This window comes from Orbicella franksi, chromosome 1 (genome assembly GCF_964199315.1).
Source record: "Orbicella franksi chromosome 1, jaOrbFran1.1, whole genome shotgun sequence".
Lineage (NCBI taxonomy): Eukaryota > Metazoa > Cnidaria > Anthozoa > Scleractinia > Merulinidae > Orbicella > Orbicella franksi.
In genome coordinates this window covers 6,246,062-6,273,905 of record NC_138145.1, presented here as the reverse complement: position 1 = coordinate 6,273,905, position 27,844 = coordinate 6,246,062, and the positions used below count along the sequence as shown (strand labels likewise).

The 27,844-nt window shown below is 39.8% G+C and overlaps 3 protein-coding genes across 6 annotated transcripts in view; all 3 read left to right on the top strand.

The window, feature by feature from the left end:
• Positions 1-642: 642 nt before the first annotated feature.
• Positions 643-20,049, top strand: LOC145462875 (sushi, von Willebrand factor type A, EGF and pentraxin domain-containing protein 1-like). 3 transcript variants are annotated; one of them, XM_081446562.1, is made up of 24 exons: positions 643-1,287; positions 1,383-1,517; positions 2,345-2,518; positions 3,265-3,438; positions 4,019-4,204; positions 4,645-4,818; positions 5,277-5,456; positions 5,740-5,916; positions 6,368-6,535; positions 7,514-7,681; positions 7,777-7,950; positions 8,883-9,068; positions 9,913-10,080; positions 10,390-10,557; positions 11,176-11,343; positions 11,755-11,940; positions 12,520-12,690; positions 12,778-12,945; positions 13,240-13,407; positions 14,445-14,615; positions 15,569-15,739; positions 16,007-16,305; positions 17,216-17,366; positions 17,654-20,048. In XM_081446562.1, exons 1-24 carry the CDS (start codon positions 1,212-1,214, stop codon positions 18,031-18,033), a joined length of 4,341 nt encoding a protein of 1,446 aa, XP_081302688.1. In that variant the 5' UTR covers positions 643-1,211; the 3' UTR covers positions 18,034-20,048. The 3 variants fall into 3 exon arrangements, with proteins under 3 accessions (XP_081302688.1, XP_081302763.1, XP_081302839.1); XM_081446637.1 differs by lacking the exons at positions 12,520-12,690; positions 12,778-12,945; positions 13,240-13,407 and having other exon boundaries at positions 644-1,287; XM_081446713.1 differs by lacking the exons at positions 7,777-7,950; positions 8,883-9,068; positions 9,913-10,080; positions 10,390-10,557 and having other exon boundaries at positions 644-1,287; positions 17,654-20,049.
• A 3,862-nt stretch (positions 20,050-23,911) lies between these two features.
• Positions 23,912-27,844, top strand: part of LOC145463998 (CUB and sushi domain-containing protein 3-like) — a 26,299-nt gene continuing 22,366 nt past the window's right edge. For both annotated transcript variants that reach the window (XM_081447836.1, XM_081447904.1), the window contains exons 1-3: positions 23,912-24,093; positions 25,689-25,871; positions 26,753-26,923. In XM_081447836.1, coding sequence (XP_081303962.1) covers positions 23,973-24,093; positions 25,689-25,871; positions 26,753-26,923 — 475 coding nt within the window. In that variant the 5' untranslated portion in view covers positions 23,912-23,972. The remainder of the gene's footprint in view (positions 24,094-25,688; positions 25,872-26,752; positions 26,924-27,844) is intronic.
• The window catches only part of LOC145470636 (zinc finger and SCAN domain-containing protein 29-like), a 2,782-nt gene continuing 2,001 nt past the window's right edge, over positions 27,064-27,844 (top strand). Inside the window, exon 1 of the mRNA XM_081454483.1 lies at positions 27,064-27,844. This exon is cut by the window's right edge and continues 2,001 nt beyond it. Coding sequence (XP_081310609.1) covers positions 27,183-27,755 — 573 coding nt within the window. The 5' untranslated portion in view covers positions 27,064-27,182 and the 3' untranslated portion in view covers positions 27,756-27,844.

The window sequence follows — 27,844 nt, the reverse complement described above, 5'->3', positions numbered from 1 at the left end:
AGGAGGTAATGATGGCGCGAGTAAAGAGAATTTACACTTTCATAAGCGAATTTTAGCAAATTAGTTTTCTTTCTTTTTCTCGCAGTGCTTTAAAGGAGCTCAGTCACGGTTTGCGCATATTGAAAAGTTTAGCCTCAATTTTTTCAAATTCGTCGTTTATAATCCGTGTTAATCTTCTCCATCCTTAGCCATCCTTGTTCCTTTTTGGTTTATCATTATCTCTTTGGTGTTTTTCTATCTTATTAAACTGTTATTTTCAGATTTCCCACCATTTAAAGGTAATTTTGTATGTGGCCAAAATAACTCAAAATAAGGTGACTGAGCTCCTTTAAGTTGCACCGAAGTTCATTTTCCCTAACGTCCAATCGCGCGATCTTGTTTCTTCCATTCGCACAATCGCGTTTCTATAACTCAGCAGGTACACGGAAAATGCTTTCTATTCCTTACATCAATACCAATCGATCAATTGATAGTTATTGATTTTGACAGTTTCAGAGCGATTGTTAACATTTATCTTTACGAATTACGGGTTAGACAATAAACGGTAACGCTACTGCAAGCAAAGGACGACAACGGTAACGTTACTGCAAGCGAAAGACGACAAAAATGCTTCGGGAAGTGTGTGTGTGTTTGTGTGTGTATAAAGAGCAGGCAAGAGTTCAGTGATTTTGACCAGGATCAAACCATAGAAGCATTTACGAAGTTTGAGGAATCCTTTTAAAAGTGGCTGCAAAACCTGATGTGTGTTACATTGCAGGAAGATACAAACTCCGGAAGCTGCTAGAACGAATATATTTCACATAGGGTGGGCATGGGATATTAAAAGCTGTTCATAGCCCCGGTCGGGTTCGATTGCCATCACCCTACCCTACAGGAAGTGATGTTCTTCTTTCGTCACCTACCTCCTGGTGAAGCAGATGGTATGTTACTACGATAATAAAAATAACTGTCAGGAAAAGGCGTACACCGCTTTGGAAAACATCCAGTAGTTTCCAGACAGATACATTTCATATATGTGATATCATGTTCCTGTTGAGCTGGGACAACAACACGTCTCTGTTCAGTTTACTGTGACAAAATCTGAAATGACAGTAATTTGAGGAGGGCCCCGCGGTGAGGCGTTTCAGTTGTCCACTTCGCAATCGCGATTCGTGAAATACTGTCTCGCGAAGAAGTTTCTAAACGTAAAATTGTTACCGTTGACGTCAAAAATGTGGAAAAAGTACCTTATAATTCCGATTGTCATATTTATTTCTCCAGTTATAGGAGGCAAGCGAAAGAAAAGCGGTGAGAGATTTTATGATTCATTTCGCTATCTTTACATCACTACTTCCTCTCTGAGAATGAATTATTTATCCTTATGTTGAAATTTGTTGTCCTAGACTCTCCTGACTGCCAAAGAACAAATGAAGAAGCTTTTCGATACTGCACTAAATCTTGTTCGTCTGACAATGATTGCAAGTCGAACCAGAAATGTTTATGTGACGAGGACTGTGGAATGAGCTGCGTCAGAAACAGTAAGTGTGCGTGTGTGTGTTATGGCATGTAAGTTAATTATAGTGTCCTCAATTAATAATTTCCCCCTCTCTTTCTTCGTGCCGTATGCCACATGTCTTCCTGTCCCTAACAATGCTTTGTAAAGACAATATTGTTTTGATATCTGAATTAACGTAACTTAACGTTGCAATATTTTTGGGACGTTTTATTCCTTTTCAGCACTGAAAAGGACGCAGAACTATTTTGACCGATTTTATACGGAAGTCATAAACATTGGCAAAATATTCCAGCATCCCTCCTTAGACATTTCAATTTCCCTAACCAAACCTTCAAGGACGATTTTGACTGTAACGTTAACGACATAAACCTATATCCCTATCATATTTGAAACATGAATCTTAAGACAGAGGATGTAGAAAAATATCGATAAGCTGTTAAAATAAAAAATAATAATAATAATAAAAATAATAATAATAAAATATTATACATATCATGCCCTTTCCCCTTTCATGGATGCTTGGAACCCGAATTAGACTTTAAACTTTAGTAAAAGCGACAAATTCCTTTTGCGGCAGAAGATATCGTGACAAGCTAAAGATCGCGTGACATCTAGATATGTAAGAGGCAATGTTTTTGTATTTTCCATTCTTGGCTTACCTACTTCTTTCTTGGCACTCAATTCGGGAACTATTCACCAGCCAAAAAGTGCGTAGCATCAATCTTTTCTCTTGAAACACGCCACAAGCCCAATCTGAAGCCAAATATAACAATTTGTTTTCTGCATTCCATTTCTAATATGATTTAAGGTCAATAACATATATACCTAACAGACTTGGATGTTTTATAGATTTAAGGTGTGAAGCTCTATCTAAATCTAAGAATTCTCGTCAGAAGTCCAGCAATGGTCGCTCATTTAACAGTGTAGTGACATACACATGCAAGCCTCCATTCAAACTACGTGGCTCGTCTACACGAACATGCAGAGCAATAGGAAAATGGGACGGGAAGAAGGCAAGATGCAGTGAGTATCTTTGTAGGTTTTAAGTCTCGTTCAAAGTTGATACTTTCATTTTAGGCGGTAAAAAGATGGCAAAATAGGTGTTACATTAACTATGAGTTTCCACGAATCTTCTTTAGGTTACCTTCTGATTTTTCCTTCCTTCCATTTTTCGTTGCTTCAATCATTCATTAAATTATTCGTTCGTTAGTTCGTTCTTTTGTTCGTTCCTTCGTTCCTTCGTTCCTTTGCTCCTTCGCTCCTTCGCTCCTTCGCGCCTTCGCGCCTTCGCGCCTTCGCGCCTTCGCGCCTTCGCGCCTTCGCGCCTTCCCCCCTTCGCGCCTTCGCGCCTTCCCCCCTTCGCGCCTTCGCGCCTTCGCCCCTTCGCCCCTTCGCGCCTTCGCGCCTTCGCCCTTTCGCCCCTTCGCCCCTTCGCCCCTTCGCCCCTTCGCCCCTTCGCCCCTTCGCCCCTTCGCCCCTTCGCCCCTTCGCCCCTTCGCCCCTTCGCCCCTTCGCCCCTTCGCCCCTTCGCCCCTTCGCCCCTTCGCCCCTTCGCCCCTTCGCCCCTTCGCCCCTTCGCCCCTTCGCCCCTTCGCCCCTTCGCCCCTTCGCCCCTTCGCCCCTTCGCCCCTTCGCCCCTTCGCCCCTTCGCCCCTTCGCCCCTTCGCCCCTTCGCCCCTTCGCCCCTTCGCCCCTTCGCCCCTTCGCCCCTTCGCCCCTTCGCCCCTTCGCCCCTTCGCCCCTTCTCATAAACTTGCATCATCGTTTAGGAATCGCGTGCAAGGACCCAGGTGAAATTTCTTCCGGAAACAGACGATTGGAGGGCCTACAAGCCGGGAAGTATATTCAGTATTGGTGCTTTGATTCTTACAACCTAATCGGATCAGCTAGGATCATGTGCCTTGAGACAGGAGAATGGAGTGCCCCAAAGCCAAAATGTGAACGTACGTAACGTGATAACAATTTTTTTTACCTCGTAAAGGTTTTTGCACTTTAATGTCATGTGGTTGAAATGATCTCAGTTATATACTAAAGGACAACACAATGGTTTTGCTTGCGTCTTTGCATGTCTGGTACTTTGTTTGTTTGTTTGTTTGTGTGTTTTGTTTCATGGTCTGTTTGTAGTGGTGGTTTGGTTTGTTGCTTCCTAAGATGCCGTGGTTAAAAGGGTAGGCAAAGTCTGCATACGAGCCAAGTGGCTCATCAGGCCGGAGCTTATCCCGGTTTCAGTAGCATGAAGCGTCTAGGAGTATTTCTACTCCCCACTGGATGGGATAACTAGTCCATCGGAGTGTTGCCTCCCAGCATTAAATTCGCCGACACCCATTTATACACCTGAGTGGAGACAGGCACCGTGAGAGTAAATACACAACACAATGTCTCCGGCAAGGGCTCAAACCCGGACTGCTCGCTCCGGAGTCGAGCGCACTAACCATGAGGCAATCGCGAATCCCACCCGACGTGCTTAAAAACCGAACCGGTAATTACCTCCCTTAAGCAATCTCTTTGATGTTTTCTTTTCAGTTCCGCAGTGCAATCCACCCAAGATTCCGGATTCAGCTATCGTCTACTACCCGCGAAGGATGAAAAAGACATTTAAATACAGCGATCGCGTGTTATTAAAATGTAAAGAAGGGTATTTCAAGTCAAGCGGTGGGGTTTTGTCATGCAAAGGTTCTAACCAATGGACGGGAGATATCACTTGCTCACGTAAGTTTTCTTAAAGTGATGGATGTGCCTCGTGTAATATCTCATGTAGTTTAGTTACAGTACCGGTCCACATAACATAACTTAGCTAATCCGGAGTTTTAACAGCAATTTAGTACGGAAAAACAAACTTGGCCCTGGATACTACATGAAAAGCGCAGACATGAAAATTGTTTTGCTCGTTTTATATGCAGCAACAAGGATGGCGGAGCATATTTTGAATTGGGGGGGGGGGGGCTTACAAGCGGGGCCCAGAGACGCTAACTTGTAGGGTTATTTGTAAAATCATTATTTTGTGTATTTTTGGCTTGAAAGGGGGGGAGGTTACCCCCCAAGCTCCCCGGTTCCGCCATCCCAGAACAAATACCTAAAACAATGAAGGTATCAACTTATTTTAGCAGATGAAGAAATAACATAACACATATTGTATCTTGCCTTATTAGCTAAAAGCTGCGGCCGTCCGAGGGACGTTCCTAACGGAAAAATTATAGGATACTTATATTCATTCAAGGAGAAGGTGCGTTACGTATGTAATAAAGGTTACAAGCTAAATGGACCAGCTTACAGAATATGCCAGGCAAACGAGGAGTGGGGTGGTAGAACGCCAACTTGTGAAGGTAAAGAAGACTGATAATTTAGTCATATAGTTAATTCTGATTTCTTCCTTTCCATTGGCCGAGATCCCACTACGTGACCTGCAAATAAATGCCTACAAATAATGGGCTGCCCTTGCGTAGTATCGCCTAAACTTCTTTTGCTGCAAATAATATTCTGCTCATGCGTAATTGAAACCACGCTCTCGTGTCAAATATGGCAAATCGCTTCTCTGAGCTGTGAGAGAGTGATTTCAATTTGAAAACGAACTTGGTGATCGAATGATAAAACAATTATTGAAGTCGTTTATTGCAAACTATCGTGATTTGCCAGTGTCTCGCAAATCAATTATTTGACTCAAATAATGCCCGAGACAACTACAGCCGTAGCATTTTCCTCAAGTGGACATGCTCCTGGGCTGGACTTCAACAAATGATTGTTATAGATATCATAAACAATACCCAAAATTTATGTCTTGTAGTGGTGGGCTGTGGACCCCTGGACAAGCCAGACCATGGAGACATAATTGAACAAGTCGGGGTAACGTTTGGAAATAGAATAGTCTTCGAATGTAAAGATAAAGGTTACGAAATGAAGGGTTCAAGAGTAAGAACTTGCCAAAGTGACGGAACCTGGAGTGGCTTCCCTACATCATGCGAGAGTAAGTAAATTGTTGATAAGAATATCGCATAAAGTGTAGCAATTGACAAATAAGGCAAACTTTCTTTACGTTTGTGATTAAGCTATATAAATTCCCTATTCTTTCGTTGTGCATAGAATTAATCAATTTTACGTACAGCGCATCAGTAAAGTTTCTTGTTTAATATGTGTATGTAAAACATACAGACCAGATGTAGATGAACTTCGTACATGTAGTTGTTTTCTTGAATAGTAACAGTATATCTTTGTTGTTTTGTTTCTGTTTTTCCTTTTCATCTACATAGTCGTTCACTGCGATGATCCTGGAAAACTCGCAAATGGAGCGCAAAAGGTCAACAAAGGCCTCGTATACGGTGGATATGTGACGTTTACATGCGACAAAGATTACACTCTGATTGGCACGCCCACCATCTACTGCCAGGAGAATAAGGAATGGACTGCTTCTGTTCCACGGTGTCTTGGTGAGTGTCAGTTGATATACCAGTGAGTTTGTGAAGTGGACGTTTCAAACGTTAGTACTGTGTCTGAGCAAAGTGATGGCGGGGCTAAGGCTTCGAAACGTTAAGTTTAACTTTGATAAATGGCTACGTGTTTAAGATGCGCCTCCCAACAGTTTCTTAAGAAGGTAATAACTTAGGGGTAGTATATAGTCATCCACTCCCCCCGCCCTCCAATCCCGATGGAAAAAAAAAAAACTAAAACAATTAAACAGGGGACTGATCGTTTGTAAGCTGGCTATAAAGACATTTATCCATATTCCAGGCGGTCAAAGATGCAACGCGGAATTGAAGACCTCCAGGAACTTTTACCCAGATCATTTGATACACTATTAACTCTTGGCTTTTGACATCATATCTTACCGGCCCTAAGAGCCAGAATTTAGCTGTTATGTTTGTTCTTCTTCATTAATAGCTCCTTGCCCAGACCCTGGCCTTCTCTATCAAGGAAACAGGATTGGCGATGACTTTCGTCACGACAAAACAGTCACGTTCACGTGTCCTAGAGATTACCTTATGGAAGGTTTGCGAACGATGAAGTGTTTAGACGGTCGGTGGAGCAATAGAAAGCCAAGTTGTAAGGGTAAGTTGTATATGCTATCTGAGAGTGTTAAAGGGGTTAGTTTTTAAAACCAAAACCATTGAAGCCATACCTTTAGAAAAAACGATTGGGTTTTTTTATCCGATGGAACTCAAACTATGCACACTGATACAACTTTTAATTTCAAACAATCCTGTGTTTTTTGCTTTGATTTTTTTATTTTAACGGTTTTTGGTGGGAAAATCAAGTCACGGCGATAAAAGCAAATTTTCATTTCTCTGTTATGGCAGACTGAAGAATTACACAGTGATTCTGAAAGAACTCGTTGACACAAAGTCATATGCGAAAAAGAAAAAACATGGAAAAAGCTCAATCCGCCTGGAAAATATGAGGCTTGCAAGTTTGAATTTTCCCCAATTTTGTTACAGAACATTTACAAAATTCAAAAGTTTTCCTATGGTGCAGCTTCAAGCCCTCTGCTGGCCCGCAGTGAACCAAGATAATCGCATCTGACCTATTATACTAACAAACACAAAATAAAATCTATCTTTATTCGAACTAAAAGGAAAAGCAAAAGAAAAAAGTCGTGAAACACACAACTATTGGAAAACAAGTTCCTCTAATTTATAATTTTGAGCAAATAATATATGACTCAAAAGGAAGAAATCAGAGGATGCTTTCGACGCCACGCTTCTCGCTCGTCGATTGAGAACTAAAAACAAATAAAATTACTAAGGTGACCAGACACTGCCTGCGAACGCGTCATCTAGCCAAATCACTTTCACTGGATTAGGATGGTGTTGGAAAGTTACGACCTTGAACAGTTTTTGAAGAATTCGATACCTTCGCCTTGAGAAACATTCAAATGGGACAACAACAAAACAAACAAACAAACAAACCTAAAAGACAAAACAAAACAAAATACTCCCTAAAGACATTGACACTCCAACAAACGACCAAATGTAAACAAGAAAACGGTTTTATTAGTGCTGATTTGATTTTTCGTGTTGGATTCCACAGCACCGTGTGCCAAACTCGCCCCACCAGCTCATGGCAGTAGATCAGGAGAAGACTTCAGACATGGGGCCTCCGTGGTGTTTTATTGTTCTTTTGGCTATACAAGGGTTGGTGCCTCTCCCATCACGTGCAATGATGGTAACTGGAACAATCCAGCTCCAGTCTGCAAAGGTTAGACAAAACAAGTTTTGGTTTGATTGTGCAAAAGAATAAAAATTTGAAACAACTAAAAACGTCGAAAGTTGATAGAGTTTTCGGTTGAACAGGTATTTGCCCACGACCGAGAACCCCAAACAGAGGAAGATTGCATGGGAATAAGGTTCGATTTATCGACGGAGATGAAGTTACATATTCCTGCCACAGCAACCATGACTTGTTTGGAAACGACAGAATACGCTGCGTTGGAAAGAATTGGGATTCCAGTGTACCAGTTTGTAAAGGTGAGCTTGTTCTTGAGATATCGTTAAAATTTGATCATATTTGTATATACTGTATTTGTATAGTGTATGAGATAGAGACAACCTTTTTCCCACCCTTGAAAAAACACTGCTCGGACACTTTAATTAAACTACGGATCTAAAATGTGTATTTTAAGTTTTAGAATGCTGCGACACTTCAGTATGAGATTTTAATCAAGCAATTCTATTTTCATTTGACTTTTGCAAAAGCTCGCGAAATCATCCCAAAAAAGTTAATGGATTAATTCGTGTATTTTTGTATGTTTTCTATTTTTTTAATTTTTTAATTTTTTATTTATTTATTTATTTTTTTGCGTTTTCAAATATATTGTTTTTGTTTTAGAAATATTAGCAATAAGAATTCCAAATTTACGAGCTTAAATCTTGTTCATTTGTGATACGGACGATAACCCTTTTCACGGTATACAGTCGACTCCCGATAACTCGAACCTTCAGGGGAAATAGTAAAAGGTTCGATCGCGAGTTATCGCGAGTTCCAGTCATCGAGGGTAAAATTATATAGAAAATGGCCTGTAGGGAAATGAAAATTACTTCGAGTTAGCGGGAGGTTCGAGTTAGCGAGGGTTCGAGTTAGCGAGGGTTCGAGTTATCGGGAGTCAACTGTACTTGTCTTATTTGCATTAAAATGTAATCCCACGCGGGTGAGATGAATTATCTGGCTGAAGCTACAAAATTGCCAGAAATTGTCTCACATATATACTGGATTATATTTAATATGTAAATAAGAAAACGTAAGGTTTATTGCTTATATAAGGCAGTTTGTAGTTGTACCTTAGGTTTGCTACCGAAAGTTAAGAAAAAAGAAAATTAAACAACGCAAAAAGTATTCTGATAAGTCATTGTCAATTGAAGCTATCTTGTGGCAACTTTATTAAAGTATATTGTCTTGCTAGCTCGTTGCAGTTTTTCAAGAATACCCAGAGGAGGTTTATATGTGGAAGGCAGAAGTAAGAAAAATGCCATGATCAAGCACGGTGAAAAAATAACTTACGGCTGCCTACAAGATTACACGATGGTTGGATCTAAGACACGGGAATGCGACGATGGACGCTGGACCAGTGATGCTCCAGTTTGTAAAGGTCGGTTAACACGATCAATATCAGCAATATTGACCTTGAACTGGATACATATCTAAATTTCTATTACAGATATAACAAATGAACAGCTAAAATTATCAAAAGATTTTAGAAATTTAATTCAGTAAACGTTTTTCCACTAGGTTCGAAAACAAACAGTGCATTGCTACTTTTCCCGAGTTGTTATTTATGGTAACTGCAAACTTCACACAAACAGAGGAAATTACATAAATGTCAAAACCGAGCCCACGAAAGAACGAGGTTTCTTGTAGTGATCAGAATAATACTGAAAAGGAGACAAGAACGTTACCGCTGCGCTCAATACCACTTGAGACATTTCTCTCACAGACACCAACTGTGGGGTCCTATGTACTGAAACGCGAGAAACAGAACCGAAAATCAAAAGTTTGATTGAATTTGTAACTTGGGGATTTAAAACTCCTTAGCGCAAAACGTTTAAGAGTCATTTAATAAAAGAATTTAATATGAAAATATACAATTTTACATAAAATTATTATATGGTAAGATAGACTTAAAATAAATCCGTGCGTTCTGATTGGACTGATTGGTATGTTGAATGTTTTGTTTCCGAAAGCCGACAAGTGCCATGTTATAAACTACTTACTAACCTAGCCTGCTTGAGAAGTACTTGCAAGAGTCCATCTTTTTTTTTTTTTTTTTTTATTTCTGGAGTCGGCAGCACCAAACAATATATAGCTGATAGAAAGGGACTTTGTCCAACAGTTCAAGCATTTGGATTGATGACCTCGGTAACCCAATTACAAACTCGTCGCACAGAGGATACTCGCTATAGACCAATCTAATCATGTCTATTTTTATTTTCTAGCTTTCTGCCGACCTCCTGGCGGTTTAGTTCACGGAAAAAAGATCGGTGCTGATTACAGGCACGGCAAAACAGTTTGGTATCAATGCGATGCAGAGTATACTCTCAAAGGCAACGACAGACTGACATGCAATAATGGAAGGTGGGACCTCGATCCCCCAGAATGTAAAGGTGAATAAAAATACAAATACTTTATAATGAAATTTAAAATGTAATACTTACTTTTCCCTCACAAACACGTCTCTCTAAGTAAATCCTCTATTATTTAATGGTGTTGACCCTTTTTCGGCCAGGGGACGTTTTGGGCCTGAACGAATTATATCAACTTGTGGCTTTGAAAGATTGAAGCGTTGGACTCCAAATTTTGTGGATTTTTATGTCATTGTTCGAGGAATTTGCCATGTTTTTCCTTCCGAATGTAGTACTGAATTCCTTATTCCGGGCACCCGACGTTTATTAAATTAATATCTTGCCTTTTAGCACCATGCATCAACCCAGGAACACCACCTAATGGACGTATGCAAGGAAACGACTTCAGACACGACTCGTTAGTGGTATTTACTTGCGATCGAAATTATCAACTAGATGGTAGTAGAGATATCCACTGCAATGATGGCTCTTGGAGTGATTCTGTTCCTAATTGTGTTGGTACGTAAATCTGTGTTTAACACGTGACATACATTTGAACAGTCTCAGCTCAACGTAATCGCGATTGAGGCACAACCTTTATCTTGGGAAGCCTCAGTCAGGCTGAAATATCTCGATCTCATAGAGCCTTACTCTTGACATACATTTTGGCAGTCTCACGTTTGAATAGATGGTTTTCCACATACTTAGCATCCACAAAGTCTGCATACCCTTTGTTCAGCACTGTGAGTAACGAGCTCTCGCCGGTAGGGCTAGAGCTTATTTCTTATGCTGACCACGCGGATCGTACATTTTGGGGGCGATACTGCATGTTACAGTAAAACGGAACTTGCTGGTTCGCTTCTCTTTTGATTTTAAGAAATTTTCTCTAGCAATGTTTGATCTAGTCTAAGAAGTTCAAACCAGTTTGCTTAGTGATCTATTGAAAGGAAAGGTGATGGGGAACATGCGTGGAATACAGCTTTTAAGAACCAGTATAAAGGCATTAATTGAAATGACAATCGCGGCAGATATTTTAACCTTTATTTATTTTGCGTGTTTTTCTTTTAACTCTAGATCTCATTTGTCATTTTTCTTTTCTTTTCTTTTTTTTTTTTTATTTTCTCGTTTTTAACACAGCAGTGTGTCCAGATCCCGGTGAACCATCCAGAGGAAAACGCCTGAGTGACAATTTTCAGGAGGGGCAAACAGTTACTTTTAAATGCAATAGAAATCACGACTTAGTGGGGAATGACACAATTCGGTGTAGAGGTGGAGCGTGGAGTGGCGTCATACCTGAATGCAAAGGTGACACGGTTATTCATATCAACCATTACTCGCAAATGAGTGTAAATTTTCACATTACGGGTTTAAACTGCTTGATCTTCGGTCTGTTTGCAATCCGTTCACTGAGAACGAGACATTCTGCCTTTCTTTATATCTGATTTCACTCATCAAATCCTCTTTGTATCCCCTTTCGCCAAAGATAAATTTGTTAGCCGACAGTGCAGATACACTGAGTATAAAATGTAACGCTGTACGTGGTAAATAGTGTTAGTTGCAGTTTGTTAATGTTTAATTCACAGCTTCTAAGCATTAATTTCTGGGATGCTGGATTTGTTTAGCGTTTTGCATTTCTCTTTGTGGTTGTTAACTTCGCCTCTTGAGAGTCCAAGCGTTATAAAGAACTAAAGTGGGTAACATGTTTGTATTTTCCAGCTCGATGTGCTTTCGATGGTAACCTAGACAATGGTTACACGACAAACGGCATTTTTATAATAGGTGAACTCTTGCCACATGGCAGCCATGTAGAGTACGCTTGTGATGTATCGTACACTTTAACTGGCTCCAACATTCGTAATTGTGACGATGGGTTTTGGGATAGAAAGCTTCCTTCTTGCAAGGGTAAGTTGGCTAAACTAGTTCAGGTCTGTGGTATTGATTGTAATGTTGTGGACTCTGAATTTTCCACTCTTCTTTAAATTTGATACTGTGATCTCTCATGGACACGTGATCAATCAGGAAAACATTTGCTCGTTTGGCCATTTTGATTTGATGACGTCACAGGGTTGGTCCAAGTCGTGCCATTTTTTTCAAAAGATACAGTGAAAGATACAGTGAAAATAGTAAAGGCAGGTAAAAAGTGCTATAAAACGAGGAGGAAAATATTTTCTAAGGAGCAAATGCATGCTACTTTGTTGTATGGTCTTCGGTAAAAAGCCGTTTTAAAAACTCTATGATGTCACAGGGTTTGTAACATAAATATCTCGTACCCAGTTTTCCAAAAAGGTGTTACCTTTAGTAATGGCAAAATTGCGTTGTTTGAGGCCCTAAGACCTTTTTTAAATTTGCTTGCGAATTTTACCGCCATTTTTTTTTTTAATTTCAACACTCAAATGTCTTTATTTCTGTTGGGAAATATTTTATTCCATAGGCACTATATTATATTTTATAATATTTTCCTATCATATGTTCCTCTGTTAGCATCTTGTGATGATCCTGGTCATTTAGCTCGAGGGAAAAGAAATGGCAACCACTTTTCGCATGGTCAGATGGTGACATATGAATGCACTACACTGGGCTACCGTTTGGTAGGGAAGCCACAAATGACCTGTAACGATGGCAGCTGGGATTCAGAAAAGCCGGAATGTAAAGGTAGATAGCACATAACATTAAATCACCACCTAAAATACCAAGCAATCAATGCATTTAAGTTTTCTCCTGTTTTCTCCCTTTTCACAGCGACTTGTAGTCCACTGCCAGCGCTCTCTAATGGAAAGGTAAATAGCCACAATACAGACCACGGAGCGGTAGTCTCGTTCTCATGCAACGAAGGATTTCAACTGCAAGGCTCCCAGCAGATTATGTGCATCGATGGCAAATGGAATGCAAATTCTCCAACTTGCAAAGGTTTGAGCCATTCACTTATGTCACTTTTATTCAAAAGCGATCGGTTTTACTGGCAGGCAGGCAAGCAGGTAGGTAGGTAGGTAGGTAGGTAGGTAGGTAGGCAGCTCAGTAGCTCGGTAGCTTGGTAGCTCGGTAGCTTGGTAGCTCGGTAGCTTGGTAGCTCGGTAGCTTGGTAGCTCGGTAACTCAGTAACTTGGTAGCTCGGTGGACAGTCGATCGACGGATCGATTATCATACAGCAGTGAGAGTTTCGGACACACTGCTTATCTGTTTCTTGTCAATATGTTCATGCAGGACTTTGTAGAGATCCGGGACCACTCGAGAACGGACGCGTCATCGGGGACGACTTCAGTTATGGCTCCTCAGTTGAATTTTGGTGTAATTCTGGCTACGACTTAGAAGGCCCAGCCTCTTCAACTTGCAGGAAAGGAATATGGAACGGTAGATTCCCAGCATGTAAAAGTAAGTGATGATGCAAATAGAAAAAGTAGTTCCAGCTACATATTTCTACCCTATGGAGATGCAAGATCATATCTCATAACTTATTCAAGTAAAGCGTTTTGAGGAGTCAACTGCTCGAGAGAAGAGGTAAGCGATTTTCTGTGTTTCAAACGTAAGCCTGCCAGGCCCGGCGTAATAATACAAAATGCAAGTAATCAACATGTTCACGGAATCTTTGAAACTTTGTCCCTCCAGATTTAATATTTAGAGAGCTTAAAACATATCTTGCAATATAAATAAGACGAAAAAACTAGCACACGGCAAAAAAAAAACAGAGGTGTCAATCTACAAATTACACGCGGAAAACTGTGGAAATCACACAGACCTATGGACTCCAGCGGCTCTACACTGGTGAAATGTCCTCCTAAAAACAAAGCATTAAGTGCTCTTCAGAAACAAGTGTGGAGTAAAAAAGGTCCCGAGAGCGAGATTAAGAAAAATGTATATACTAATGTCAAGAAGGGTAGGAGTCCGGCCATGTACGGCCTGTCACCCTCGTTTAACACTGGCATTCAATCCAAAATCAACCACTGCTTCGCGAAATATTCAAAGATCCGCCTATCGTACCATACTAAAGGGGCAGATCCTCACAGATATGCCAGTTCGAGCAAAACTTCAAAGCGGTTGTTACACGTGGATAGGAGTTGTGTATCACAGACGTTCTCAAATATTTTCTTTTGCCAGTATCTTACTACACCATATGGATCTATTAAACAACATCGCCTTTGTTGAGTTTTTACACTCAATATTTGCATTGTCACGTGCCAGAGCTACATGACGGACGTACGATAAACATTATTCCTTGCTTTCGTTTCATTGTCGGCTGCATTTGTCGGCTAGCAGCGGCAGAACGTTAAATGAAAAAACAAATTAAATTAAAATAAATAAATAAATAAATAAATTACAACACTGAGTATTAGTTTTCCCAGCGTTTAATTTACCCACTAACATTTCGTTATAATTTGAATAAACATTCTTCATTATTCATTTTTCATAAGAACGTTGTCAGGATCCTGGAGAGCCTCAAAATGGGTGGAAGTTAGGCCAGAACCACTCCCATGGTGGTATTGTACAGTTTCGATGTAAAAACAGGACTTTTGATCTTGTGGGAGCTTCAACTATAACATGCAACGAGGGAGAGTGGAGTCATCAAAAACCCTCTTGTGAAGGTAAGTATGTCAAGGGCCTGACTTAAAATAATTGATTATCAATGCTTGGTAGAATGTACTATTTGTATGTCGACCAAAAAATGTAAGCCACCCGAACGCTAATTATTGAGGGCTTAGAAACATACCAGGTTTCCTGAACGAGATCTACACATTTCCCGACGGTTAAAAATGTGTTTCACCCAACGTTCAATCCGATGTAGTGAAGAGTATTTGAACGTTATATGCATGATCGCATAACATGGCTGCAGAGACGGTATAGCCATGTATTATATGATAAACTGTTCGTTTCTTTTTAAAAAATATTACTGTTATTATTAGAAGCCCTGCTAATGTGGAAATCGCTTTAGCGAAAAGTTAAGTGTTTGGGACTTCGAGCAGTCTGGGCTCGAGTTCCGGCAAGGGTCATTATATTGTGTACTTAGGCAAGATTATTGTACTTTTTTATTGTGTATTAAAATTAGGAATTGACAAATACTTGTGAGAACATAGTTCGAGGCAAGTCTGAAGTCAGAATTTAACAGCAAACTCGTTGAGCATGGCGCTCAAAGGCCCGTTTGTAAATTCAAGATGTTAGCAGTCTGGCCTTCTATCGCAGAAGGATTCCCAACCGCACGTACGTTCACATTTATACAATGGGAATTGACAAATACTCGTGAAAACATAGTTCGTGGCAAGTCTGACGCGGCGTTTCGTCTCGGCCGAGAGACTCTTCAGAGACCTTTCAGAATTTAACAGCAAACTCATTGAGCATCGCGCTCAAAGTCCCGTTTGTAAATTCAAGATGTTAGCAGTCTGGCAGGATGTTAGTACCAAGGAATTTAATTCTGGGGTAGTATCCCACTCACGGTGAAGTAGAAATACTGCTAGTAGTTTAATTTCATGCTAGTCGTTAGCCATTTCATAACCATAAGCCATAAGGTTATTAACACGTTGCTATAACGTGTGTTTAACAGCTCGATGCAGTGATCCTGGCGTACCGGACAATGGGGCAAAAGATGGCGATGATTATCGAAGCGGAACAAATGTAACCTTTAGATGCAATCCTCCCGCTCTAGAGTTAATTGGAAGTCGAGTAATATTCTGCCGGAATGGGAGTTGGTCCGATTCCAGGCCCATTTGCTCCAGTAAGTATAGACTAACCTTGTTACCATATTAAGCTACATTTCGTATATTAGTGCGGGAACGCAGAAAAGGTTCCCTTCTGAAATCATTTAAGAACAATATATATATTTCAACTGCTTCGGTCTCTTTTATTATGTTTTAACAATGTTATTTTAGTTTCATTTGAGTTTTTGCAATTCGTTTCAATATCATGTATAATTTGTTCTAAATTTCCTCGTTGTTTGAAACCTGTCTCTCCAACGTGAATGATTAAATGTTATGTGTTTCAGTTTGTGCAAGGCCTCTTGGTTTGGAGAACAATAACAATCGAGCTATCAGGATCAGATCACCCCCATCCTTAACAGACCCTGCTTATCCACCGAATGCTGCGCGACTTAATGGTCCCTCCGCTTGGTGTCCATTAAAAACACAAACTTACTTACAAATTGACCTCGATAAAAGTTACAAGCTCAAAGCCATTGCTACTCAGGGAGGAACAGTCCCAAACAAATGGGTTCAGAGATATACAATCAGCTTCACAGCTGGACACAAAATTTTTGTAGATTACAGTGAGTCTGGATCAAGAAAGGTGAGATCCACAATACTCTTATATTTCCACTAGTGTTATTGCGACTTCTTCTAGCCCTGTTCATGCGTCTAATGCTTCCATTAGTAGTGTACTAAATATACTTTGTTTGTTTGTTTTTTTGTGTGTGTCGTCGTCGTCGTCGTCGTCGTCGTCGTCGTCGTCGTCGTAGTAGTAGTAGCAGTAGTAGTAGTAGTAGTAGTAGTAGTAGTAGTAGTAGTAGTAGTAGTAGTAGTAGTAGTGGTAGTACTGGTGGTGGTTGTACTACAACGTAGTAGCAGTAGCTGTACTACCAATGCTGTTGCTACTGCCACTGTTGCCGCTGGTGCTACTGCTAGATTCTGTCATGAAGGATGATACGATGCATGGACGACTCGACTAACTGCTTGCGTCAATGCATGTTTGCTTGAGCTCACAGTCCCTGGATTGATTCAGTTCAGTTTTGTTTTTTTGTTTGTTTGTTTGTTTTTGAGTCGTCCCATGTATTAGTACTCCCATGTATCAGTACCGTAGTACCTGTCTTTATTTCCTCTGAAAACAAACGTCGAAAACTCAAAGTTCGCAATGGGTTCAAGCTCAAAAGGCACAAATCGACCGCACGGCCTCGGTCGATAAAAAAAGTATACGTGTGAGTGAGGTTTTCTGAAAATTACAAAAAGGTATTAAGTTCCAAATGTTTCTTTGAATAGCGAAGGCGAAATGTTAACTTACTGAACTGTTTGCTTCGAGCTAAACGAACGGCACAATAACAACTTTTTGACAAACTCCTGCGATTCAAAACACTCGCTTACTTGAACACATGGCGACTAAAGTCCAATGGTCACGTCACGTGACCGAAAAAAATCTCCCAAGGAGAGTCGGGAGTGACACCATGAACTTGAAGTACCTCGGCTTATGTTGGTCTTTTCTTAAGGTTATCCCGGGTAACAAGGACTCTTCGACCCTGGTAGAATACAAGTTTAAAGAGCCGTTCATTGCCAGGACTATACAGATTCATCCCTTGCCTGCTCATGACGACCTTATCTGCTTAAGAGTGGAATTATACGGCTGTGATCCTAACCCAGGTAATTTCCTTGTAACGTGAATAAAACGCCAGATTTTATATTTGCGTAGTAGTTATATTTACTGTTTGGGGTGTTATTCTTGTAAGGCTTATAATTAAAAATGTTAATAAAATGCATACTAAGCGCGAGAGCCTTAGCGGTTCCTATTTCAAGATTAGAGCTTTACAATGCGACAAATTAGCAAGTTAACCTGTAGAACACTATAAAAATAAACACTACACAGTTATAACATTGTCATCATAATGTAGCAATATGACTCTGACCTAGTTCTTTTTTCTTTTGTTTAGACTGTATCCTGGTTGGTTCAATGTTCTGGGGATTATGGAGGTATAATCATGGCGCCGATAACTACTACAAAGTTTACATCACAAGGCTTAATGTCACACACGTTGACTTTGTGTTGGCAATCAATAATCAGCAAACACGCAGCTACCGACGAACTCAAGAAGTGCTTATTTTAGACACGATTCGAAAACAGAGAGATATTCCGGTTAATTCGTCAGTAATAGCCATTCACAGACCAGAGTGGTATCGATCCGGTACTGTCGTGAAGTTTTCGGGTACAGCTTTCGCGTCAGTGAAATTTGACGACAATACTACAAAATGGGTCAGATTTGAAAATCTCCGTTTAGTGAAAAGACCACGCTTTTGTATTAGTGACATCTAACAGGGTAAACAGGGTAAATTAAAGATGCAATAATATTTTCTACTACCACACAGTAGCCCTGAAGTACCTCGATATTTGTTTTACAAAAAACACAATAACACTTGTAGTTATTATATTGTGTTGAAAGAGCCCCAGTTTAGTTTGGAAGGAGTTTAAACTTTTAAGTATAGGCTATCGTATGAATGGCAGTGCAATTACGTACGAGTTATATTAGAGAATTCTCCCAAAATTGTGAGAATATTTGGGCGAGGGAACTTGAGAGAGTTTTCAAATATGAATAAAAGTGTAAATGTCTAACTGCTTGAGTTTTCATACGTTTTCGCCTTTATTATTGGATTATATGAGGAAATTACGCAACCTGTATTAATCTGTACTGCAGTATTAATTGAAAACTAACGATGAATTTCCTGCTCCCGGCCAATCACCATGAAGGTTTTTTTTTTTCAGTCACATAATCAGCAACTTACCTTGAAAACCCGAGCGAAAACAATGTTTATTATCATCCTGTCTTAGGAATTGTGCAGCTGTGTAATTTAATTAAGGTAATAAAACATTTCTGGTCTCCATCCATCAGTTACCAGTTATCGCACAATAGAACCCACAAACTTTCCACCTTGAGGGATGGTTCAAGGCACAACACATCGCTATTTTCGGTTACATTTTGCACTTCTCGTTTTCGTAAAGAAAGTAAAAGATTGATAAGTTAGAGCTACATATACCTTGGACGTACAAGAAGGGAGGGGGTGGCACTACCCAATCGATTATTTTATTTATTTATTTATTTATTTATTTATTATTTCGTCAAGAAGATTTCTCTGGGCATATGATCATTTCAGTAGTTGAGACATACTTGCTGATATAGATATAGGAGATATTTAGTGACAAGTGAGATGTGGTTTAAGGGTTGATATGAGCTACGAAATAATTAAAATGTTATATTGTAAACTGCCAAACCATATTCTGGGACAGAGGGAGTTGCAAAGCCAATTTAATGATGCATAAAGCATCTTTTCCTTGCTAAGATGTCGAAAAAGTTGAAAAACTTTAAATTTTCGTGTAAAAAACGAAAATTATAGTGAAAAATTCCGCCATGTTGAATGAAATCACCCCAGCAGGGCTATTTGCATATGTATCCCGTAATACTTGCGTCATAACATGTCGAAAAGGCCAGAGGGACTCTAACCACCCCTCCCCCCCCCCCTCCCCCTCTCCCCTTGCACCACAGTGGGGTATGAGTTTGCATCAAGAGACTATGAATCTGTTTGCATGTAGTTTGCATGTCGTTTGCATGTAGTTTCTGAGTTCCAACTAAAGCAAACTACAGCGTAGTGATGAAAGGAAGGGGAAGAAACACTTAAATCTGTAACAGGAGCATGGTGTAGCGTTGATTGACGGCTGCAATAAGCGATGTTCAACGCAACAGGAGTAACAACGACAAAAACACCAAAACTTTAGTGCAATACGTTAAAAAGTTTATCGGACTGACCTGCAAATAGCTAAGCTAGTCTAGTTGTCAAAAGTTTATAATAACTCCAGCTGAGTTATTATCACTTCAATTATTATTATTTCTTTTTCTTACTTTTCAAAGTAAAAATTATCATACTCTTCTACAGTAATAGCCCACGTATAAGATCCTGGGTTTTGAGAACCTGTTAGGCTAAAATTTTCATTTTAAGCCCCCTCCACATAAGAACCTATTAAGGCTAACATTTTAAGTTAGGTTCTTATCAGTGGGGTTGCTGTAAAAGTGTATAGGTAGAAACTGCTGAATGAAGATCATCATTTATTTAAAAGTAACTTGACATAACTTTTTTTTTTCTTTCAAGCTTAAGTACCATGTTGTATGTCTACTGTGTTTGCCATTCAGATAATTCCCCAAGTATTTGCAAGTACTGCACTCTACTACAGTATCAAAGAAAGCTTTCTGACCATCTCCATCTCTGTGAGAATCACAAAATATTAAATGTAAAATATCAAAATATATCCCAATGGAATAAATAACTGCAAAATATCAAAACAACGTAAGCTCCCAATGGGCAATGCCTCAGCTTCTCAACATGAGTTTCTTTGCTATGTTTTGTTAAGGACATATACTGTACCTGCACTGAACTGCCTATAGGCACTGCTCTATGGTACAAATAAATGATTTATACTGTATTATGAGATGATATTTATAATATATATAGTATATTCAGATGAAATTCATATGAAAATATAAGAAACTATTTTAAGAACCTTGGTAGCCTAAATTTGCTTTAAGTACCATTTATATAAGAACCTATTTAGGCTAAATTGAAAAATTCAGGTTCTTATACGTGGGCTATTACTGTATTTTCAATAAAATGTTACCCAAGAGAGATCTAAGAGTAGCCACTTTAATGAAAAGCCCCTTAATAATATGGACCGTCAAAGAGTTTATTTCTCAGACTTTGTTGTCTAGCCTTTCTATTTGCTGGTTGTTGTTACACACATGAAATTGAAATTAACTTTTCGGCTCATTCGTGTTCTCTATTGTAGGTTTACGCCAATTATGGAGAAAAACAAGACAAAACTCGTAAACAAAACAAAGCAGTGGCAAGATAATTTTCTACCTGAAAGCAATTTTCAATAAAATTGAGACGGGGTGATTTACTTTCACCTTCCGCAGTTCAGTACTAGTTATTTACCCATGTTCACATCTTTCGTTACTTCCGTTTCTTCCAAGAAAAAAAAGAGCGTAAAAAGCAACCAAAGCTAACTGTCATAATTCTTAAACCCTTAGAAAAATATGCTAATACAAATGCAAAATAGATAAACAACTTGTTACGTTATCGGTGATTATTTATTGCACCTTCCTTGCATACGGCTGGCGACGCCGGAAATTTGAACGGACCAATCACGATTCAGCAGATGGGAAAAACTTTACTGTCCTGAGGTCAATGTAAGTTAACAGGAAAGGCATTGAAATCGGCCACTTTTCTCACAGGAGATGCCATTAAATACCCACGAAATGGGATTTACAATTCCAAAACCCATATCAGATGGCAAATTGTGAAAAATATGAAACATTTTGTGCCTCCAAGCTTCTAATTTAGCGCCAAAAATGGGTCGCCGGCGTTCGGCATGGCAACTCGCTCGTAGTACTCATGTGTACTCTAACTATAGTTAAGACTCGGGCACGCCTCAGGCCACCCTGTAATTACACTAAGATTCGTTACAAATGCCATACCTGTTTTGGTGAACCTCAACTTGAAACTTTTGAACGACATTGAGGAACCTGAACGAAACCTGAGGAATAGATGAGGGCCGCTAGAAGTGATGGGTTTTGGTAACTCAGTTCCGCATAGCTTTGCAACTTGATTGGCAAAATCCCTCGTTTCACCGTTGGAAACCTCCAAATAGTCGTACTTGCAGCTGGTGCTTCCTTCCACTAAAATAAAAAACCTCTTATGAGCCCGGCCACTTTTGCTGAATAAGAACATATTTTTCACGTTGTTATTGTAGATAGGTATGTGTTGGACTTAATAGATAGTGAGTAGCGTAGCCAATCAGAGAACGGCATTCGTGATAGAACGCTGGTAGATTTATACTAAGACATGCGATAGAAACACAGAAGCATCACGTGCTGTTGACATACTGATGGCTCGAGCAAAGAAAATTGCTTTTGATGATCAAAATGAACAAATTGTTTTTTTTCGTCGCGAAATTTTCAAAAAGAAATAGAAAACAAGTTCTCCGTGTTCCTATTGAATTACAGAGACACTCGCGGAAGTTTGGGAAACACTCGCCTGTCGGCTCGTGTTCCTACAGCCTGTATAAAACTGTGCAGAGTACCCTTCCAACCCCCCCCCCCCTTACCCCCAGGCTTGCATGGCCGTCAGTATGATTTGAATCTAGCAAAAAGCAGTCTATGTTCACGTCATAGCAGTTAATCTGGTAATTTCTTTGGTTTTGGTTTTACTACGGTTTCAGATTTGCTGAGTAGCGTAAAAGTTAATTATAAGTAATAGGTTTGGTTTTGGTTTGATACGATACTCAATTGAAAACCTCTTTCAATCAGGAGCCATAATCGGGGACGGAGACCGTAAGCGCGCGCCATTTCTAGTATTGGGGTTGTCCCCATGATATGGGACAATAATTCTATTTTTAGAACAAATTGCGCCATCGCCGGAGGCACACGCGCGTACATGCTGCGAGGATTTTTGCGGATGTCGCGCGGAAGAAATGGCGTCCGAAATTCCTGAAATTTTTCATGTTTTTGGCCCACAACTCAACGCGTTTACGTCTGTTGGAATTTTGCTTAAATATTTTCGTCGTAAGCTGCTCCAGTTTTAGTGAAGTAAGACAGTGTCGAATTTAGGTATGTTCCGCTTTAAGCTTAGATATATATCGCTGACCAAGTTGTGTTCTGACAGATGCTTCTTTTACATGAGCTGTACATTACTCCACTTTAAATCTCATATATGTTGAAGATTAACAGCTTTTCCATTACACAGCAAAAAACAGCTGGATATGTTGAGATATAGCAGAGCTTCAGGACTTCATAGTTTCCTAGCTCCACTTGCCACACGCTTGCGAGGAATTTGCCAGTCTATCACGACCGAAAAGTAAAACAAAATAATTGCTAGTTTGAGTTTCGCCTGAATTGTGAGCAATGCTTGACGTTTCATCAAGGCCCAAAAACTTTACGTCCGTAGAGACTGCTCAGTTTTATTCGTGTAAAAATCCAGTAAATTTTCTGTTGTCGATGAATGAGAGCGGCCGCCGATGCGTGTTTTGTTTTTGTACAGTCAGTAAACATGACAAATTGTACTTCCGCCGCACTTTCGTGTGAAAACGTACATCGACCTCAAACAATGACTGTATAGTTTTGAATATGTTTAAGATTGATAAATGTTTGAGAACATATTAAAAGCTAAGCTGAAAATATGCGAATAAAGCAGAAATAATCAGCAAAGTTACGATGACGCTTTCTTTAATCAACTTCGAATAACGATTTCGACTTTGTTGATCGAGTTTAAAATATCAAAACTCCTTGTCTATTTTCATTTTCGCAATGTAAAACTTCACTATGCTTATGCTATGATGTTAGTAGCCTTTTTTGCGTTCGTGAAATTTGTTGCAGCATCTCTGCACAAAAGATAACTAAAGAAATCTTTGTCAAGATTTGCTGACAATTGAAAAACCGACTCGGACTTGAAAGTGCACAAGCTGCAGTATGCAAATGAGCTAATTGTACGCGTCAGACTTTCCTTTCAAAAACTTTTGCAAACTCACCAAAGAAGCAGAAACAATAAGAAACCATCAAAACAGGTTTTGGTTATGATTAACCATTGTCCGAGAAACTCACAAATTAACTCGATACCAGAGTAGAGAGTTTTCTTGCTATATTCTTAAGTCAGAACAAACGCAAAAACATACGCGTAAGCTTACAACTAGCGCGAGCAGATCTTATTATTCATTCCCAGCGCGAGATTGAAGTCTTGTTTTCGACCCTGAAAAACCCACCTTTTCCGTTGGCTCAGAGCATAAAACTACATATAAGCGCCCTGGTTCTTAGTCCCTGCCTTATTCCCTGCCATCGCTGTGAAAAATACGCAAGAGAATCTCTCAATTCTCATCATTTGATCATGCAACGTGACAACATCCACGCGAGAACCCCGGACATGTGCGTGGATCCGCGCGGGTATATGACGTCAGGATGGCGCAATTTGTTCTAAAAATAGAAAAATTGTCCCATATCATAGGTACGCGCGGATCCCAAGACTTACGGTCTCCGTCCCCGATTATGGCTCCTGTTTCAATAGAATTCTCATTAGGACATCCCACATCCTAGATAGAATGCCCTTTGACTTTTCTTAAATAAACAGAGGGCATACCGCGTAAAATGAGATTTACATTTCAGTAGATATCAGTAACGCATACACGTTTCTCAAATCGAGTTAAGCATTTGAACCTCTATGGTACAAACTACGTACCAACAGAAAGGAAATTCATCAGTTGCGTTTAACTTCCGCTTCAAAATGCTGCATGTTGTAATCGTCTTTTACTACTCGATAATTTGTGCGATGGTGGGATACGGTAAGTGAACGTTTTGAAAGAAATCATCAGATATAATGGTGAGTTGTTGATAACTACTGAGATATCCTGATAGGCTTTGGTCTTTCTGTATATATTTGAAAAGCATTATTATTGTAAGAAAAGGTCTAATTCAGTTCAAGTTGAAGCTGCGAGATGGATAACAGAATTGATCAGCGACGAAGGAAGAGTGACTCGATGCTACCAAGCTTTGGCATTTTGTCAAAATGTCTGTAGTTTTAAAGGATTTTTTTTCTCTCTTTGCTGTCATCACTGCGTTACATGCTTAAGAAATCAACTGACTTGCGTTCATCAGTAACAATAATTTAGACGGATACCGACAATAATAGGCATGCACCCAGCGTAAATATTGTAGTCAAATCAGACCTGAAAGGTCTGCTGATAGAAGTTTATGCCTAGGTATACATCCCAGGTGTACTTTCTACACGTCGGCACTCTCTGAGTCTGTTTAGATAGATAATATCTATTTAAACACGGTTAAAAATCCGTGAGCTAAAACTACTAATAACTAATAGTAAAAAATAATTAAACAAAGCGAAAGCTACTTTCCACGAATGCCGTGCCTTATACATCTCATTTGAGTAGGCGTTTAAACTGCCTCAGGGACTCTGCTTCCCTCAATTGACAAGGAAGACCGTAGAATGGCGCCAATATAGCTAAAGCTATTTTTCCCGGGGGGGGGGGGTCTATTCCCTAGTATGGGCTATAAGGTATGTGTGGCCCCTTAGGGTATGGTTTTTTAGCTGTTTTGGTCATAAATAGGGTGTCAATTTTAGCTGATTTTGGTCATAAATAGGATATGGTTTTTGCACTCTAGCCTTCATCACTATCGAAAAGAAAATCAACAAAACCCCTTCTCAAAGTATGTTTACGGTAATTTAACATTGGTCTGAACAAGGGAACTAATTATAACGCAGGTCTGAAACAGAGCTTTAATTTAATGGTTAGGGTTTCAAACTTTTGGTCAGGTCATAAATAGTGTAGGGAATATTGCAGATTTTGGTCATAAATAGGGTAAGGGTTTTGGGAAGCGGGACGCACACCCCCACCCGATTTTTTCTGGGAGTACTCCTCCGGGTTATTTTTAGAATAGTTTGTGCGCGGCAATGGAACACTTAGTTTATTCTCAGAGTCCCTTGGATTATGTGTGGTTTCTTGCCTCTCGAATTTAGAACTTAGACATTCTGGCGCCAACCCGTGCAGAGACTCTAGAGACTCGTAGCTCGTAGCTCTTTGAATTTGCTGCTTTAGTGAACATTCCAGCAACAGCCGCCTGTCTTATGATGATACTAATTTTGGTGACTTGCTTTAACCTCATGATGGTGTGATGTGGGAGAATGGCAGCAATGAGAAGTTCTTTTAAGAGCAGTAAAATATTTTCCATTATTTTAATCCTTGCTGAATTTTCTATCGCCAAACGACGATTATTAAAGAAAAATCTGTCACGGGTTTTATAACGCCATTCGTATTAGCCAAACACAAGCACTCCTCCGTTTTTTGTGACTTGAAAATTCGCAGTTCTGTAATATTTTGGTGGTAAATATTCCTTTACTTTATGTATTTATCTTCTTCTAAAGGTTTAACATGTGGTCCACCTACTCCTCCTCGTGGCTCAACCATAATTCATCCACCAAATCAAGAAAAGTACGAAAAAGGAAGCGTGGTGCTGTTTGGTTGTAAACAAGGCTTTTACCTGGTTGGAAAACCTATAATAAAATGCCTTGGGAGTATCTGGATACAAAGGCAGTTCAGATGTGTGGGTATGTTGACATGATGCTCTTCGTTTATTGCAAAGACTTTCTCTTGGAAGTTTTATAAGGAAATATTTATTTCACTCGCTATCAACTCCTCAGTTCTCTCCTATTGGAATGGAGCATAAATCCATTTTTACCCCTTGAAGGGATAAGCTAAAACAAATAGCATTGCAGCCTGAAATATTACTTTAAATATGATAAATTAATATGTACCAAAACAGACATCCTAGAAGATACCATTAGAGATCAATTTATAGTTCTATAATATATTTAGCCGTAATCATTTGAGTATTTTATCCGTTCTTGTTGAATTAGCCACACCTCAGAAACAAGCAAACAAACAAACAAACAAGAATACGAGTGAACTTCACAAACTATGGAAACTGGCACATAAGAGTGACCAAGTGACCAAACCATTGTTTCGCCAAAGAAGTCAATGTGTTTCGAATACTTTTGTAGTTTATTCGGCACTTTACTTAAAACCTGGTTCAAATTTCTACCTTCACAAGCGGATGTCGAGTGGACGTTTTAAGTCCTTAAACCCCTGTGCCTCTAAGTCCCTTTTCAAAGTTGGTTTTTCAATCGATCCAGTTTGGACAGCTAGCTAAGCTTGAGGCATTCCTTCAGCAATTGCCTTCGAAAATCCAGGACTCAGTCCCATGATCTCTGCTGTAGCTGTGCAGTAACCTACCGACTGAGCCATCAAGCTAACTTGTTGCTGATCTATTTGCAAGTTCATAATTTTTCAGAGAGATGGTGAAGACAGACAAGTAAATAATTTCTGCCATAAGCTCTTAGATGGTATGTTTCTCCTGCATCTAAAGTGTATGATTTATATTTCATACATTCGTCTTTTAGTCTCATAACTACGTTTTATTTTTGTACAGGATTTTGTCCAGACCTAGGTCAAATTTCGAATGGTCAAGTTATTGAAACACACCCTAATATCGGACAGGCGGCCGTGGAATTTCGTTGCAATGCAAAGTTTCGACTGGTCGGTACACCAAGGCTGGAATGCGTTGATGGAAGGTGGAACGGAAAGCTACCGTTTTGTGAGAGTAAGTTGTCGTTACAGAGTATTGCATTCATCAAAATATTAAAAGCCACGAAGTCGAACTTGGTTGGAGGTAAATGCTACTCGGCACTTCGTCTTATTCGTAATCTAATACCCCGTTCACACCAGAGAGTTAAACATGTTTAACTAACCATGGTTAAAAAATTACCCGTTCACACCGAACACGCTCTCAAACTAAACACGTTTAAAACCTGTTTAATTAAACTACCTCTAAAAGGTAGTTTAAACCCTGTCTAACCAACATGGCGGAGGAAAGAGACGATAAAAAGCGGGGAAGGACATGGGAGAAAGAAGAGACAATAATTCTTTTGGAGAAGTGGGGGGAAGAGAATATTCAGCAACGTCTGAAAGAATGCACCCGAAAAAAGCCAATTTGGCAAGAAATAAGCACTTATCTAAACGCTTCTGGGTACAACGACAGGGATTGCGACTCGTGCAAAACCCGAATCCACACGTTAATCTCGGCCTACAGAGGATACAAAGATGCGCTGTCGAGATCCGGCAACGCAACTCCTAAAAAGAAGGCACCCTTCTTTGACGAAATTGACGAAATTTTATCGGACAAGCCAGCTACCAGACCGGCTATCGTCCTAAGCTCAACCGTTCTGGAAAGTGCTCAAAGCGAGGAGACGGAGCTGACGGACGGCGAGAAGAACCCACAACCCAGTTGCAGTTTTCCGACCTTGGAAAAACAAAAACGAAAGAAAGCCGACGAGAAGCATCTTCCCAGTCTTCTCGGTAGGTTTGTTGTTGTTTCCATGTTAACGAGAAAATGTTACGTAGTTTGCCACCTGACCAACTTATTATGCAACTAACGTCACGTGAAAAAACACGACAAGATGAGGCCCTTGTTGATTCGGAGTTTTGCGAAAGCAACGTACGATTCAATGTTGTTTACTCGATT

What these genes read in the sequence shown, in the direction of transcription:
- LOC145462875 (XM_081446562.1), top strand. Translation starts at nt 1,212, where the DNA reads ATGTGGAAAAAGTACCTTATAATTCCGATTGTCATATTTATTTCTCCA. An exon ending in CGATCCCCCAGAATGTAAAG is followed by an intron (nt 10,081 to 10,389) that starts GTGAATAAAAAT and finishes CTTGCCTTTTAG; the next exon opens with CACCATGCATCAACCCAGGA. An exon ending in AAAGCTTCCTTCTTGCAAGG is followed by an intron (nt 11,941 to 12,519) that starts GTAAGTTGGCTA and finishes TTCCTCTGTTAG; the next exon opens with CATCTTGTGATGATCCTGGT.